This window comes from Pempheris klunzingeri, chromosome 16 (genome assembly GCF_042242105.1).
Source record: "Pempheris klunzingeri isolate RE-2024b chromosome 16, fPemKlu1.hap1, whole genome shotgun sequence".
Classification (NCBI taxonomy): Eukaryota; Metazoa; Chordata; class Actinopteri; order Acropomatiformes; family Pempheridae; genus Pempheris; species Pempheris klunzingeri.
This window is the reverse complement of record NC_092027.1, coordinates 6,549,614-6,566,641: the sequence shown is the minus strand read 5'-3', so window position 1 is coordinate 6,566,641 and position 17,028 is coordinate 6,549,614. Positions and strand designations below refer to the sequence as shown.

Here is a 17,028-nt window from a genome sequence, read left to right as displayed (position 1 = left end):
GTAAACAAAAATGTTATGGGCTTGTCCCTCTTTCTCTAGGTTTTGTTTGTCTCCCATAGCAACAGATACCAAATAGAATAGAAGTAGTGTTAATGTCTATAGATCAGATATCCGGGAGTTTTCTTACTTTTCTTTACAACTGATGTTTAAAAAATGTCTATGAAAGATATCAAGACTAACTAAAATGTTTTATATGTTCAGGGATACAGTTTACTGGAAGACAATGTACTGATATTTTATTCTATCTCAAGCTTTATTTAGTCTGATGTTAAGATGTTAAGACTATTTCCACCAGCAATACTGAAAATATGTCCCGTGCCTGATACAACTGAGCATTTTCCTTGTGCCATTGCTGTCTAACACAAATGCATGTGCACACAGACATTCACTCAGCCCCATCCCACTTGACCCTGAGGGAGAGATGTCCTTTGAGGAGAGCAGGCAAAAGGGTTTAGGTGATCTTAAGCTGGTCAGCTGTTGATCTGAAACATGCTCTGTCGGCCGCCATGTGTGGAAATCACAGGTATTTTAACAAAAGCCGACATGTGAGTGGTGAAGTCAGGAGAGATAAGATAAGACACACTGAAAGTAATTCAAAAGCACATTTCAAAATCAAATATGATTTTTTATTTTTTAAAAAAAGCTGTGTTTCCCTCCCTCTCATACACACACACACACACACACACACACACACACACACACACACACACACACACACACACACACACACACACACACACACACACACACACAGAGGCAGGCAGCATTAAACACCCTGCACCAAATGTCAGTCTAAATCCTCCCTGCCACAGAGAGTCCTCAGAAACCCCTGCAAACACACTCTCCTAACCCCTTGTCCAATCCCTCTGGATGACACGGTTAGTGGGACAACTCACACCCTAATACCCCATAATAACCACAAATCAACGCCATAGCAACTGCTGACAAGACAGACAGACAGGGAGGATAAAGGGGAGAAAGGTTGAAAGAACTGTGGGGACAGGAAAAATAATCACCACAGGTTTGTCCTTTTCTAATATAGTATCCCTAACCTTGGAACTTAGGGGTTTTAGCTCGCTGAATCCCTTTAGTGAGCTGAAAATGGCTAAGTCGTAGCTTCTTGGCCACGTTAGCGTCCGCTTTGCCAGTTTCAACTGATGTTAAAGTGTTTTGCATTAGTTATCAGGATGTGTGTTTTTTTTTCCACACAGTGGCGTGTTTCAGAAATATTTTGGGTGAAGTATATTAGGACTATCAATTAACAGACTGAATCTATAAATCATTGCCATAACAGTGACTCAAGCTTCCCACTGACAAGGTTACACTGAATTTAGCAATATTCTTGATAAAAACATTGAATCACTTCACTTCTTTTCGTTCTTAACCCCCTTTTATCTTATTATTTTGGTATTCCAGCTCATACTCACACTCTATGGTTGAGTCTCATGGCTCTAACTAGCCCCCCCATAAAAAGAGTGGACACCGAAATTTTCAGCAAACTACCTAATACAAGCTGACAGTACACAATATAGAGAGCACACAAATGCAGAGCTTCGAAAGAAAAAAAAAAAACAGAGTTGCAGACGTTTTTTTATTGCACATCTGAGCCTTTTTTTTTGTCTTTCTGGCCTCCAGTGATCATATATTGCTTAATGCAGCGTCAAGTACAGAAATGGCATGAGTGAAACGCAAGCATGCTGAAAGACCTTCCAAGAGACTAAAAAAGGCAAAAGAAAAAAAAAAACTATTGTCTTTGCGAAACAATATGGCCTTTCTGGGAAAATACTGCAGTCTTGAACTCAGGAGACTGATGCACACACACACACACACACACACACATGAAGCTGTCCTTTAGCCTCTCACTCACCCTGCGTGGCCCAGATGTCCAGATGTTGCACTTACATAACCTTTACAGTTGGTCAGTAACTGAATTGGGGCCACCGAGAAGCACACATAATCATTATAAATCCCCTCAGCATCAATCTACTTAAAGCCTCCCTGTCCGTACACACGGAGGAACAATCTCGGTCATGAACCCCACTTTGAACGCATGAACTCCATGTTTTTTTCTCTAACTTCCGTCATCCGATAAAATAAGAGTATATTTTGCTATCATAAACAAACTGTTATAGCTTACTTAACTCGCTCGAAACTACCCAGAGACCCATACGGAGTGCTGCTGCCATCCATTCAGTCATCCATTCATTATGCAGCACATTTCTCTAAGCTAATTTCCAATTAGTGGCAAAAAACACACTCCGTCATTCTCGCTTTCTCATTGTTTCTCCATCACTCGCTTCCTTGTGCAGCACCTCCCTGTCTCTCTATTCTCATACTACATTTGCTTCATTAGCCTTCAGTCCCCTTCAGAAAAAAAAACATTTCTTTCAGCATTTTCAAATAAAGGATTCGCAAACAAACAGCGTAAACAAGCTTTTCCAAACATATGCATAATAGGTATGACAGGCAAATGCGTGTGTACTTGTGCATTAGAAGGTGCTTGTCTGTGTTTAAACCAGAACGTGTGCTTGTACATTTGTAGTGTGTGTCTGTGTTTGATCTTTTCACACTTGAGTTAATCCAAATAGTGCCGTTGCAGCGCAGGTTGACAGGGCTACTTGGCAAAGTGCTTTTTCAAGCCCCTGGCTAATGGCTTGCTGAAGACTTCTGCTGATGAAAATGAGATCACCTGCACCAGCGAGAGACTTTTTGCTCTATGGGCAAGGACGGCACAGTCTGCGTTGCTATAAGTACACACACAACTGAAAATCATTTCTTAATGCTCGCCTGGGTTTGAATGCCTCTGTGTATGTGTGAACAGTGCTGCATGTTGAGAATCTACATAAACTACTAGTGTATTTAAAGGTCACTTTGTGTCTAAGGGTGTACATAAATCTATTTGTGAACAGACCCATGGCCACCACTTGCAAATTTATTATGTGTGAATGTATAAGCATGTACTTTGTAGAAGTTTGCGTGCAGGTATATCCTTGGTGAATTCATAACTGCCTCCACTAATGTTATTAGAAATTAATGTGCTTTTATGAAACAAACCCCTGCAAAGTCAGAGAAGCTATTACAAATAAGCTGAGGCCACAGATTTGCTGTGTGTGGCTATTTTTAAGGCTGTCTTGTAGTAAATTGATTACAAAAGATTACATCCTGTAAGAATTAGACCCAGCTATGAAGATAATCTTTTCCCCACAGCCAGGTTTGAAAACAAAACAGCACAAATATTTCTACAACTTGCACGTTAAGCTGCCGCAAATTCAGTCAAAAGAGCTTGATTCTTCTGGACTTCCTTAAAATATGGCCTACTGAGCAGCACATGCAGCTGATTTAAAATTCATCTTTAGCAGACATGTACTGCAGTCTACATGCATAAAGCTTTTAAGAGGAAGTTCGCTGGTTTGTCTGTGAGTGCTACATCTTCTTTTTGGAAATGGAGTGTGACCTCATTCTGCCGTTATTTGTTTTCTGACTGTGCAGACCTGTACTGTAATTCAAAATGTAAGATGCCCTTTGCGCATGCCGTCACGTGTGTGAATCTTTGTAAAGCGTGTGGTTATTTATAAAGACTAAACTGGGACTCACCAGGCAGGCTGGTTGAAACGTTGACCTGCGTGTAGAACCTTTTGTTGGGCAGCAGCTCTGACACTCCGTTCAAGGCCTCTACAGTGAACGTGTAGTTGGTGTTGGGGAGAAGGTTGACCACTGTCACTGTTCTTTCCGTCAGGCCCACCTGCTGAGGCACAAAGCCAACACTTGCCCCGCATGGCTCACACTGCCTCGCAATGCACCTGCGGCATCCCACGCTGTAGGTCAGATCGGCCCTGCCTCCTGTGTCGGACGGAGCTGCCCACTCCAAGATCAGCGTGGACTGCTTCAGGGTGTAGACCAAGTCTCTAGGCGGGGAGGGGGGCCCTGGAAAGACAAGGGTGAGAAAATTGTACTCTGGATGATTGTTTTTAGCCCTAAAGAATCTGTTAAAATACATCTTATCTGGATAATTAAATGTCATAACATGTTTAACTGTCACATAGTAACCTTTATGGCTTACTGGTAAAACGTCATGTTTCTGACGCTTGATATTGTTTACATGACAGATGGACTAAGTGCATTCAGTATTATTGTAGTACAATTGCATGAGCTCAGTTTCACTACACGCTATGATAATCCTGTTTTATCCCAGATTTGGTGTTAAGACACACTTGTTTTTATGGGAACCATGTGATCCTAATGAGAATAGGCAATTGAAAATGCTGATTTGCTACTGCAAATCAATAATATTATTACCTTAATGATATTATCAAACCTTAATAACATTATTAAGGGACTGGGAGTCATAAAAATATATATTATTTGGATTAATGGTGATGCAGACAGACAGGGAAAAACTTGGGAATAAAATTAGGGCTAAAAGCAGTAGCTGTGTGTTTTGATGGAGGAAAAAATAAGCTCTTTCCATTTTGTGACTTTATTGGTTTATCAGAATCAGAATCAGAATTACTTTAATAATCCCCAGGGGGAAATTGCTTATTGTTACACACAGCTCCAAAAGAATAAGAATAAGAATAAGAATACACTTCAAACACAAAGTAAAATATAAATATATAAAAGAATGAATAAAAAAAAAAGATGTATTAAAAATTATTATTACAAATTATTACACAGAGGTAAATTACTGCACCAGGTGAGTCCAGAGTCTTATAATAATAATAACAATAATACCACTAATAAAAATATATAACAACATGCACAATCATAGTAAGTAATCATGTTGCCATGTTGTCTGAAATGTGTTTGTTTATTATGTACTGATGTCAACAGTGCTCCGTGGGACAAATCCTGCACTTACCATCAGTAAATAAGGGTGAGTTGCCATGGAGAGGGCTTTTAACTCTCTGGGAACACAAATCTGACTTGATGTGACGGTTTTGATAAACCAGCCACATCACAAGAGTCTGGGCTGCCTCCAATGAGGCTGTGTACTGTATGTCAAAATCTGTGGTAGGACACTTAAGGTAAAACATGGGACAGTTATAATGCATCTCTGGATTATGCATGAGTTGTCAACGCCAGTGAAATATGTTGGAAAAACAAATCATCCACCTTTAGATGGCAGTCTGATGCACAGCGCTTTGCATGTGATTTAAAACCTCAAGCATTTTAAAATTATAACCACCACATGGGACACAAAAAGCTAAAAATAGATGGCCGTAAAATGTCAGGCTAGAGGACTGTATCTCATCACTAAGTCAGTGTCCTGACTGACCTGCGCCTTTTCCTGCAGGTCCTTGCACACAGAGGCTGAATAGAGCTTAGGTCCATTAAAGGCCATGAATTTTAGATGTGTCCCCGTATGTGTGTGCATGTGCTGTGTACTGAATAAGTGAAGGTGTGCTGCTGTGTGTGTGCTGTCAAACACGACACACACCACAGCTGCGTCCCACTCCCAGACACACGTAACACACACGACACAGAGTTACATAAGCCAGAAAGCATTGAGAGTGTGAACACACATCCACAAACACTCATACACAAGCATTTGATGTAGACACAGCTGGGCCTTTTATTCACATCTCTCTGTACTTTCATGCTTTCTCAGCCTTGCGCTCTCTTCCAGGTTTTTTTTTTTTCTTATGAACTTTGAATTGGAGTACTGTTTATTAAAACTTGACCTCCTCCCCAACTCTCTTGCTCCTCTCTTGCCCATCCTTTGCCCTCTTTCACTCTCCATCTGTTTTCATCTTCCATCTCCCTTACCCCCCGTCCATCCAAATGACTCGTTCACTCCCTCTCCTCTACACTCCGCTGCTGCTCCAGCATACTGCGTCTCAGCAAATCAAAACTTGCTTTTGATGTTTCTTTTTTGCAGCATTTCCATTAAAGCCCACGAACAGCCTGCATTTATGTATTGCCCTAAGCCAGAGATGAAGAAAAACTTTAAAATTTCCATTAAAAATATGAATCCATTGTTTTTCCTTCCTACTTCATTGTTAACATGAACACTTCATTACAGGCAGGGTACGAGACTTATTTAAAAAACAGTTTTTGTCATATTTGTTGAAATTCTCAGCCCCACAGCAATCAATAAATCAAATTGACTAAAAAAAAAAAAAAGAAGCAAAAAGTGTCCAGTATCTGAGACTGTCACAGACCTATAGCAAGCCTGTCCAATCATTTCATTCGGCCTGAAAGAAAAACGGCTGACATGCCTGTCTACCTATGTAACTATTTACCTATATGCACTCTACCCGTGCACTGCACATGACCGGAGACTTCCATACGGCTAGGCAGACATATCACTAAAATAGTGAGTTAGTCGCACAAAAATGGCAGGTGGTGGAGCCAAAATTTGAGCCAAAGTTAGTCCCTGTCTTCAGAAAAAAGGGCAAAACTGTTAGGTCAAGACAAATAATCTAAGCTATGCAATTCATTTAGCTAAAACAAGGTAACAGGTTGCTTGGATGGCTGGCTGGCTGGCTAACATTTGAATGCTTAGGTTAGGTTAGGTTCAAGTTTATTGTCATCCACACTGAAAAAATACCGCATGCATACAAATGCAATGAAATGCACATGGCCTCAGCCCATAAAACTGTACAAACAAACGATTAGATAAATAAAAAGGACAAAGGCAGGAATATAAATTGTAGTCAGTGAGAAAAGGCTTCAGTATCTGCTAGCTTTATGTGCACGATACACTCTATCCTATATCCTATATCTATATCCTATTATAATGAGTTAACTTTCATGACCAGTGAAGAACCTGTTGATTATAACTTAATTTAAGATGTGCAAAATCTGCATTTATGCATTTCCTGGAGGTCACCGACTGCCGCTGTTTTCAAAAGTCTATTTGGAGACACATGTATTGGCAAACATCATGCATTGCTTATATTTTTTGATTATAGTTATTATGCTACAATCATTGCCATTGTTAGCAGTGGCTCCCTTCTGCCAAAACAGAATACAAAAAAAAACATTTCTGTGTCCTCTTTCACAGTTTCCAAAGCTATATTTTGCCTCTTCAGTGTTATTTTTCATTTTCAAGTGCTGTAACTGGAAATTTGTATAAAGTTGTCATTGACGTTGGTATTTAGTCATACTAGGAAGTATTACAAGATGAATCTCATTTGGAATCATAAAGCCATGTGTCCTTTCTCCTTTTTCAAAAAGATTCTTTAAACAACATAGCACATCTTTCTTTTCAAAGAGAGAGCTTCTAGTAGCTTCTAACTGTGGTCAACACATTAGGGCTTAGATACTCCACAGGCTTTAATGGCAGAGGCATAAGAAATAAAATAACACTGGTATTATTCTTTAATTGCTGAGATAATAAGGTGCACATATCAAATCCCCATTCATCTTCTTTTTTATTCTTATAATTCTAGATTCATCAACTTCTTTCTTCCTCTCTTTCTCTATCCATCCATACACTATGTGGTGGATTAGCCAAATCTGGGGATGATCATAATTACTGAATCAATAGTGTTATTAATGTGCTCATTAGACTGCTATAAATTGTTATCACACAGGGATCAGAGAGCTCAGTGATCAATATTATAATTATATCCCTCCATTGCAGTTACCATAAAAGGTAGTATGACCACACACTTCAACATATATACGTACATGTGAATGTGTTTCACTGCCCTGAGTACTCCTGGGATATAGAGCCCATTATTCCTTCCTCTAATTACTAAGCTATATCAATAGGCTGTTCTCCATGCACAAATCAATAGGGCAACCCCGTATGGTCTTTGTTTTATTGGCCTTGTAGTGCATCTTCATTGGAGAAGAATGGTATTCGGTATGGTATGTGAGAAGGGGTGAGAAAAGGTAAGAGGTGAAGGATGAGCAGATAATGCATGGACAGTGGGGATGAGATTATAGAGTTTGTTGCTTGAGGATAGAAGGATGAGATTTTAGTTTGACAGGGGGAAGAAGAATGGGGTGATAACAGGCAAGGATGAAATGGATGGAAGGATGAAGAGAAAGGAAAATATGAAGAGGCAGTTGGCAGAAAGAAGAGTGATGAGTGGCCGAGTTAAGGAGACAGAGAGAGAAAAGTGTGTACATGGAACAAAAAAGGAAGAGGGGGGTAGAAAAAGAAGGGGTGGTCCAGTGAGGGGGTGGATAATGGATGTATAGCAGAAAATGGCCCAAATGGAATTTGGAGAGAATGTACAAGGTTAAGCGAATAGACACAGAAAATGGGGTGATGGGCTTTTTGGACGAATATATATAATGTGAACCTAATGTGAGGAGAGATGGCAGGAGCGATGAAGGATGGGGGGGTGTTAAAAGGTTAAAAGAGGCAGAGAAAATGGCTGGATGAATACATACAGTAATGTGTGTATACTATTAGATGAAAGGGAAGGGGGTGTAAGCACAGTAAGGGAGGGGGGGGGGATTCCACCTTAAAACATAAAATAATGTGTATGATCAAGATGTCTCTATGGAAGATCGGCTCTACAAACTTTGTCAAACACCGGTTGGATTTATCCAATATCCTTAAGATGTACTACAACTAAAATCTCGACTTTTTCACTCAAACAAGACAGCAAATGTTCAGTGTTTACAGATGCTATATGTTTGTTTGAGCATATGCGTTCTTTGAGCTCCCTAGCTGTGAAAACTCTTTGACCAATCACAACTTTATTATCAGTAGAAAAGCACAAAGCATGTATCCTGCTTCGAGTTCTGCGACAGAGTTGTTCCAAGTCAACAATCTGGGATCTGACATGCTTTTTGGGTGGATTTTTACACGCAATGAATGCGATACTAGAGGAGGGGTTTTCTAAGGTGAAGGAGAGGTAAAGGCCGGGTGAGATGAGACATGGAAATGGGATGATGAGGGGGAGCCGGAGATGGCAGAATGAGGATTGATGGTGAGACAAAGCTGGTGGAGGTGGGCGGAGGTCAGATGAAGAGGTGATGAGATGAAAAAAGGGGAGGTGGATGAAAGGATGTAGGGTGAAGGACGGGCTATCCGCGGGAGCAAAGTGGTCTTTAAGGATAAAGAAGCAAACTGGAAGAGCAGATATGTGGAGGGCTGAATGGGCGGGGGTGATAATGATTGGGTTACTTAATGCAGAAAAGCCTCAATGGAACAATACAGTGCATGAGTGGTACGGTCACTAGATAGCAATGGAAAAAGTACAATTTGAGAGGGCACACACACACAGACATAAACATATATCGTCTATATTACTTGTGCATGGTGCTGAGGGTGTGTCCAGAGGGGTTCTGAAGTGGTCCTCCTCGCACACACACACCACCGATCCTTCCTCCTCCGCGACACTGTTGGCTGGGCAGGGGAAGCACTCCTGCTGCCTGGATGACATCTTGTAGGAGCCAGAGGGACACGCTGGAACACACAGAGATACAGCACATTAGATATATCCATGAAATTTGAAGTAATAATTGCTTCTTCCTTTACCTTAACAGGGGAGGTCTCGCTGAGAGCCATGTTTTAAGAACATTTCTGCACAGGGGATGAACACATAAATCGCACGTCGTAACAGACACTTTAAACCCGTGAGATATTACCACAGAGAGGCTAATAAAATGCCTCAGATCTTTTAAAAATAATATAAAGCCATTTTATTTTTCACTTACACATTTTCATCTCTTTGCATGGAAACTCTAGTATTCCATTAAGCAAAGCAGCATTTCCTTTTTTTTTTTTTTTTAGAGAAAAAAGCTCTAATCTCCTTTTCATTTCATGAGAGGGGAAAATTACAAATGAATAGAAAAAAGTGATTCCACAGGGAAGTACATACAACATAAAAGATATGACATGAGGAGAATAGTAGAGCAGACATTGGCTAAATCCATCTGACAAACACAATTCTCGCATTGCGTGTGATCAGTGGCCTTGGCAAATGGCATCAAAGGATGCTACTGAAAACGCAAACAAGCAAAGGCAATGTGCAGACACGCAACTGCAAAACCCCAAACTTCTCTCATCTCTCACTTTATTTGCTTTTTTTCCCCAAAAAAAATTATCTCCCTCTTCATTCAATGATACCAAAGTGCAGCACACAAGAGAGGAACTACGAAAGGTGAGAATGCGGGTGAGGAACTTATGAACTTACATGCTCAGAAACAGAGGAAGAATAGACACCATGCAACAGAGGCTTATCAATGTACGTGTTACGAAGAGAGGCACATAAACACAATCCCAACAACACACAGAATAAAACAGGTTATTTTACACTCTGCCTCTATGCAGTTTCATTTTCCACTTGCCGTGCCTTTGTAGCAGGTGATAATGGGTGTGAAATCAGGGAGGCAGCTACCGCTCGATGCCCTGGTCGTCTCTCTCATCTGAGACTGTATTCTAAACAGCGGGTCTACATTAACAGCTCGGGTATGCTCTCTCTCCTCTGCACGCTTTGCCACTGTTCATGGCCTTTCTTTTTCTTCCCTGCTTTGCATTCTCCCTCTCCCTCCTTCTTGTCTCTCAGATCTGCCCCTCTTGTCTTATTATCTCAATGTAACTCTATCTCTCTCCTACCGATTAGAAACACATTACCTTCAACAGGCTTCCTTTCCTATACATTAACCAGGGTTTTGAGTGGCTAGAAGATACCACTTCATTATTCAGTTAGGTCTTAGGCCTTTTCAGTGATTGGAAAGGCCATGCCTCACATGAGCATGAGCAGAGATTTAGCAGTCTGTAGCCAGGGTAAACAGTCAGTGGAGTTTGTGGAGAGGGATGTGAGAGCATCTCTCACATCTCTCCCACCTCTGGCTGTGTGTCTTACTAGAATACAGTCAATTAGGCAGACAGGAGACGACAGGCCCATGTGCGAGACGAGCAAGTCGAGGTACACACAGCAGGTGCAAAGACACACACCAAGCTGCTGTCTCAAAATGCTTTTGGCCTATGGAGGTTCATCAAGGCACAAGCATGATAACGAAGGGGCCTCTGTTATCCCACCTTTTTTACTCACTCTAACAAAACGCACACACGTACAAAAGGCCTGCCATCACGCATCGATTAGCGGGCCTTGTCAGCCTCTCGTGGCTCAGATCAGAGTGACTGTGCATGTGAGTGTGCTTTGTGCCTGTGTACATGTGTGTATGCCTGTGAGTTGTGAATCCGAGTCTGTAAGAACCTTGTAATCGACTTTCTAATATCTGTCATTACACAGAGAAAAGCCTCTTGCTTTCAGCTCATAGCACAGCCAAGCATGAGGACATAACAGAAACACACACACACACACACACACACCCTGTCAAGCGGCTCTGGAGTAGACTGTCTTTGTTCCTGACCATGCTGCCACTATCCTTCCCTCACCACGCCAAGGACATCAAGCGTGAATAGCGCGTGAATCAAGGCAAAATTATGCATAGATCTATGAGAACAGAGATGGGTTTTGCATTTTCTACCTATCATGCTTAAAAGCAGCCTTCCCATATTCGTGGCTGGCTGCAATTCTGACTTATCTCTTCAATTCAGCGTGGATACACATTTTGCCAGCCCACCTTGGAAATGTGTGTCTAATGATAGGGGTGTATCAAGACAATATGTGCAGCTCAGATAACAAAAGGAGTTGGCTTCACGCGCTGCCCATCATTCTCCACAGCAAGGCATCATTCGAAGGCACGCCAATAGCCAATGCCAAGAAAGGTCACATCAGTCAAAATGGGCCAGCGGCCATCTGCCAATGGGAAAATGTGGAATCTCTAGGATGCATCCAACAGCGAAAAAAAAAAGAAGATGCTTGTACGGAAGACCACTCTAATCATTAGAGGACATGTTTTTTCATCCCTTTGCCTTTTCATTGCCAAGGTATACAAGTTAAACTGGAAAGGAGAGCGTCGGGGAGAGAAAGGGAGATGGGGTGGTTGGAGAAACAGAGACAGAAGGAGCGATCTGCCAGGACAGCTGGCAAACCAACTGATCAATTTGTCCTATGTGCCAACAGGGAGCCTCGATTAAATGGAACATGGTAGCACATGTACACACATATACACACACACACACACGCACATATACAGATATATTTCTTCAAGGTGCAATAATATAGATATGCAGCTACATGCCAAGTCCTATAAGGAGGGGTGAGGAGGGAGACTAACTGCTGTGAGAGATAGTTAGGCGAGACAGAGACACCAATAGACAGACAGATGGTGTGTGAGAGACAGAAAGATGGTAGGCTACATACTGTACAAAGAAAGGACATTAAACAAGGAGGGAGAATGGACTCCTTCAGTTTGACAGATAGACAGAGGCGGGAAAACAGATAAGCACTGACATGTAATGCATACAGATGAGAAACACTGAAAGAAGCAGTGACAGTTAGCGAGACTAAGGTCATCTATAGTGGCAATATATGCAACAATATCATTGTTGCATGTATGTGAGAGCATTTGGGTGGTAAGACAACGAGAGAAATAAAAAAGCAAAACTTGCTATCAATCTAATCAGATAAATGGAAATAAATATTCATGATCAAAATGACCCTTTGAGACATGCAAGCAGTTCCACCGCATAATGAATAAAAACTAAAAGGCCAAAGAATCCACATTTCAATGAGCTCACAAATTATTTTAATAGACTTTTGTCTTTGTGGGAGGCATCAATTTATAGTTTGCCCTTCTCAGATTTTTCCCTACCCTTTTTTTTCCTCTAACCTTAAATACGACCATTAATAAATCATGAAGCACTTAATACAATAAATGTGAGCAATGAATTGTTTCTTTGCCTTCTTGACAGCACACGTTAATTAATATTAATAACACAAAAAGAGGTTTGCTTTAGATGTTGCGCATCCACACACACACACACACACACACACACACACACACACACACACACACACACACACACACACACACACACACAAACAGCTTAGCCCCCACTGTTATGTGCACACACATCCACAAAAGCATAAACACAAATATGTGTGCAAAACTAAAAACCAGTCTTTTGCACATATACACAGCAAAGTGCAGACAACAAATGAAAGAATGAAACTGTAATTGATTTCTGGATACAGTTTTACTTTTTTTCCCCAGACTTTTATAAGGCATTGATAAAAAAAAAAAAAAGGGGGGGGGGGGGGGGGGGGTGATGGTATGAGAGACATGAGAGACACAAGGGAGAGGGGTTGTGATTCAGGCAGGTGGAAATCAATAATTCAGAGAGCTTTAATTCAGATCAGTGCTCTTGGTGTGGCTGATTCTGATGCTAATTCTTTCAGCTGGTAGGCAGCTTGAATATCCACCAAATGAATTCTCATCACCATCAAATAGGTATGAATGTCTCTTTTACACACACACACACACACACACACACACACACACAAATCCTCCAGGTCAGACAGGTAGGCAGGCTGGAGAGAAATGACTGATTGGTGATTGGTGTTTCAGGTTAGGTCAAATTCTAAAACTGTGATCTGATGAGTCTGACTAAAGAGGACCAGTTGAAATTTGACTGAACTAAACCAAACCCAGTATTTCAATATTTACAAAATGATGGCACTTTGGCTGAAGAGGAATGGATTTGGATCACACTGGACTAAGCACAAAAAGTATGAATATATTAACTCCAGCCCTAGAATATCCTGGTGCTTAGGGAAAAGGCCTTGGAGGGTTGCCAGTGTACAGTGAATGGAAAATGATTTCTCTTTCCCCAGAAATAGCTACTAAAGCAACCCAGTCACGGTACATATACTGTTCCCTCTACTGATCAAGCAAATGTCAGGGGCACTGGCAGAATGTGTGTATTAGGTGTAATATATGTTTTTTTTTTTCTGGTAAGTGATATAAATTTTTTTTTAAATATTCTGATTTACAGCAACCAGATGTACGGGTTGTTTAAGTAACATGACTAAGAGGCTTCAGCCACGCTAGTAGCTCAGTGAGGCTTAAGCACGGACATCAGCATGCTATCATCTTCACAATGACAATGCTAGCACGCTAATGTTTAGCATTAAAGATGTTTACCATTGTCACCTTTGTGGTGACTTAGCCGGTTAGCACGCTAACATCACTAAATACAAAATACAGCTGAGGCTGATGGGAATATCAGGACAAATTCGTAGTAATTTATGAATTTTAAAGTAAAAAGTTACGAGTTTGACCTCATAATGCTGCCAGTAAAGTCAGCAGACTTCATCATCTGGGGACCATGAATGTCTGCACAAAACGTCACTGCACTCTAATATTTCCATCTGGACCAGGGTGGTGGATTGGCCACCAGTATAAGCCCTACAGCAACAAGTAAAAAGATGTGTTAGACATGTATTCAACATCATTTTGAACATATGTTGTTGGTCTCAAAGCCAAAATGCTTCATTTCTGATTAATGATCAGTAGAGAGAGCGTTGAGAGTTTGATGTTTCTGCATTCATAGTTCTCTCATTCCAGAGCAAGGCCCTACTTTCTGTAGAAATACAAAACTGATCAAGGTGGATCTCAGTTCTCTGTGCCAGTGAAAGTGCTCCTCTCTTTTGTAAGAGTGAAGGGGCTCTTTAGCAAAACAGAAAAACAAATCACACACACACTCGGTACATATAAAATTAAAATGTGTAATAACGATGCTTTGCTTGAATAAGGTAAGAGAGACGCAGGAGCGCAGGAAGTGCCATGTATAAAAGAAAAGAAATCCATGCTTTTGAATTCCTAATGTATTTGGACTCTCCCACTGGCATGAAAACACTGAAATACCCTCCACTCAAGTATTGTACGTAAGTAAGTATATTAGGCTTCAATATTAGGCTTATGGAAAATGTAACAAAACACTGAAAACAGAGACGTTCTCTGTCTATCCTTCTACATTAAAAGTTACATATACAGTCCTGTAGGGAACATTTCATTCACACAGCGGTTTCAAAAGAGCATACAATCGAATATCAATATGCACGTTGATGCTGTTGGTAAAAATGACGTCCAAGCTGTATGCAGCTTACGCACTTGCTGTATTGACCAGTGAGCTCTTTTACACACATCTGAGTTGGTTTCGAGTGCTAATGGAAAAGATGTTTGACGTAACAGACCTGTAATTTTTTTTTTGGATGAACTAATCTCCAAATCTAAAATGGACCTGACACATACGTGAAAATGCCCATTCTTAATTTCCGTGACGCTTGTGTCATTTCTAGTGCCGTGTGACTGCTACTTAATGATAAACATGATTAAAGTGTTCATTTGGTGACGTGAATACAGTCGGTAAGATTTATTCATGTGGTGCATTACAGACCCTGTAAAATTATATTTAATGGAGATTATGTAATCTGTGTGCACAAATCATTAAATCAAGAGCACAAATTAGTTTTTCTTCCTCTCAGTGCCACCTCTGGGCCTCATGCACGACGTAACGCACGACTCATTGAAAAATCTTTGTCTGAGTCAGTATAGTTTATTAGTAGTTAAGTATTGGTTTTCCAGTGTTGTAGTGTCTGGGTGACATTAAGTGACTGATGAAAAAAGCAATTTTGTAACACTTTCCATGTTCTGCTTTTTAGAGACAACAATTTTCTCTTGCGCTACACGCAGTGTCATAACCTGTCTGTGCGTCTAGCTGCTTTGAAGATACGACCAAGCCCTGAATTACAGCATAAATCCCTGTTATCAGCTCAAAGTAAAGACCTCATTCAAGTCTACCCACTGACTGGCTGCTGCCTCACAGTGTAATCGGGGAGAAAGGTCTGAGCCATGCCATTCAGGTCAACGCTTTGCTTTATCATTTTATTCTCTGTTCTGCCCTGGTTACCACAGACTGACATCACACAGAGAACACAGGAGGATAACGAGCGAACAATGCCGCCAGGGGTATTAATGTCAGCGGTGCTGTGTACGAGCTTTACACTGGAGACATGTCTAATTCTGCCAACAAAGACACTCTAAATGTAGCACATATGCACAGTGACAGATCCACGCACACATACCACACACACACACATAAAAGCACACAATTCCAGTCACTTGTATGAATGTAAATACCCACAGACTCATTCACTGCCTTCCTCACACTGGCATACATTTAGACACAGAGCATTTAACAATACCAGAGTGGTTACATCACAAAACGGTCACACCGTTAAGAGCTGTTGTGTTACATCACAGCACCGAAGTGCCAGGCCTGTGCTGCTTGTTTCAGACAGCAGAGGCGGAGAGGAACAGACAGGCAGCCATCAAGACAGACACAAACAAACACAAATACACCTGAACCACGAGAGGATCAAACACAAATGTACTCTCAGCCATATATATAGGCGCACGTCAAACACATCCAGGCACACAAAAAGGCAAAAAGAACTTGAGATTTCGCATTTTTCCCAGTACAGCTGGATACCAAACAATGATGGGCTGCATAGGCCTTATTATTATCATGCCTTGAGAACTTTAAAAGATTCGAAATACTTTTAGTTGGAAAAACATGATACAGCCAAATGAAAAGGATATTTTGTGCTGTTGGATTATTTAGACAACTCAAACAGTGAACAGTAATCAGAGTCTATGGGCATGCTAGTGGCTCTGTGAGGCTGTCCTTGGGCAGAGTGGTGCTTGGAGCTAAATGGCAATTTCAGTATGCTAACACGCTCACAATGCTAACATGCTAATGTGAAGCGGGTAATATTTTATCAGGTTTGCTTTAGTTTAGCCTAATTACATGCCATAATTGCTCATTCTCACCTTCCTAATCACTGAGACTGACGGAAACATAATCAGCTTTGCAGGTATTGGACAAAGTAGAATTCTGACCTGATGCTGGCACTGGAGGAAAAGTCAGGAGGTCAGCAAAGTTATAACAATTTATCCTGAGCGGAACATGAACGTCTGAACTAAATGTCATCTCAATCTATCAATAGTTGCAACGAGACCAGAGGAGCTAGAGGAAGAGTCAGGGATCAACAGAGTCATTAGCTTTCATCATCTGGAAACGTCTGTACAAAATTTAAATGCAATCCATCTAAAAATTTTTCAAATATCTTAGTCTGGTCCAAAGTATGTATCAACTGACCAACAGCCAAAAGCAAGTCTAAAACTGTGTTGTAAAGGTAACTT

General features: G+C 40.9%; 1 protein-coding gene across 1 annotated transcript in view; it reads right to left on the bottom strand.

Annotated features, from left to right (window-relative positions):
• LOC139215877 (ephrin type-A receptor 7) overlaps positions 1-17,028 on the bottom strand; it is a 136,647-nt gene that overhangs the window by 38,456 nt on the left and 81,163 nt on the right. Inside the window, exons 4-5 of the mRNA XM_070846913.1 lie at positions 9,218-9,373; positions 3,595-3,924 (exon numbers count right to left, since the gene is read on the bottom strand). Of these exons, the coding sequence (XP_070703014.1) occupies positions 3,595-3,924; positions 9,218-9,373 (486 nt within the window). The remainder of the gene's footprint in view (positions 1-3,594; positions 3,925-9,217; positions 9,374-17,028) is intronic.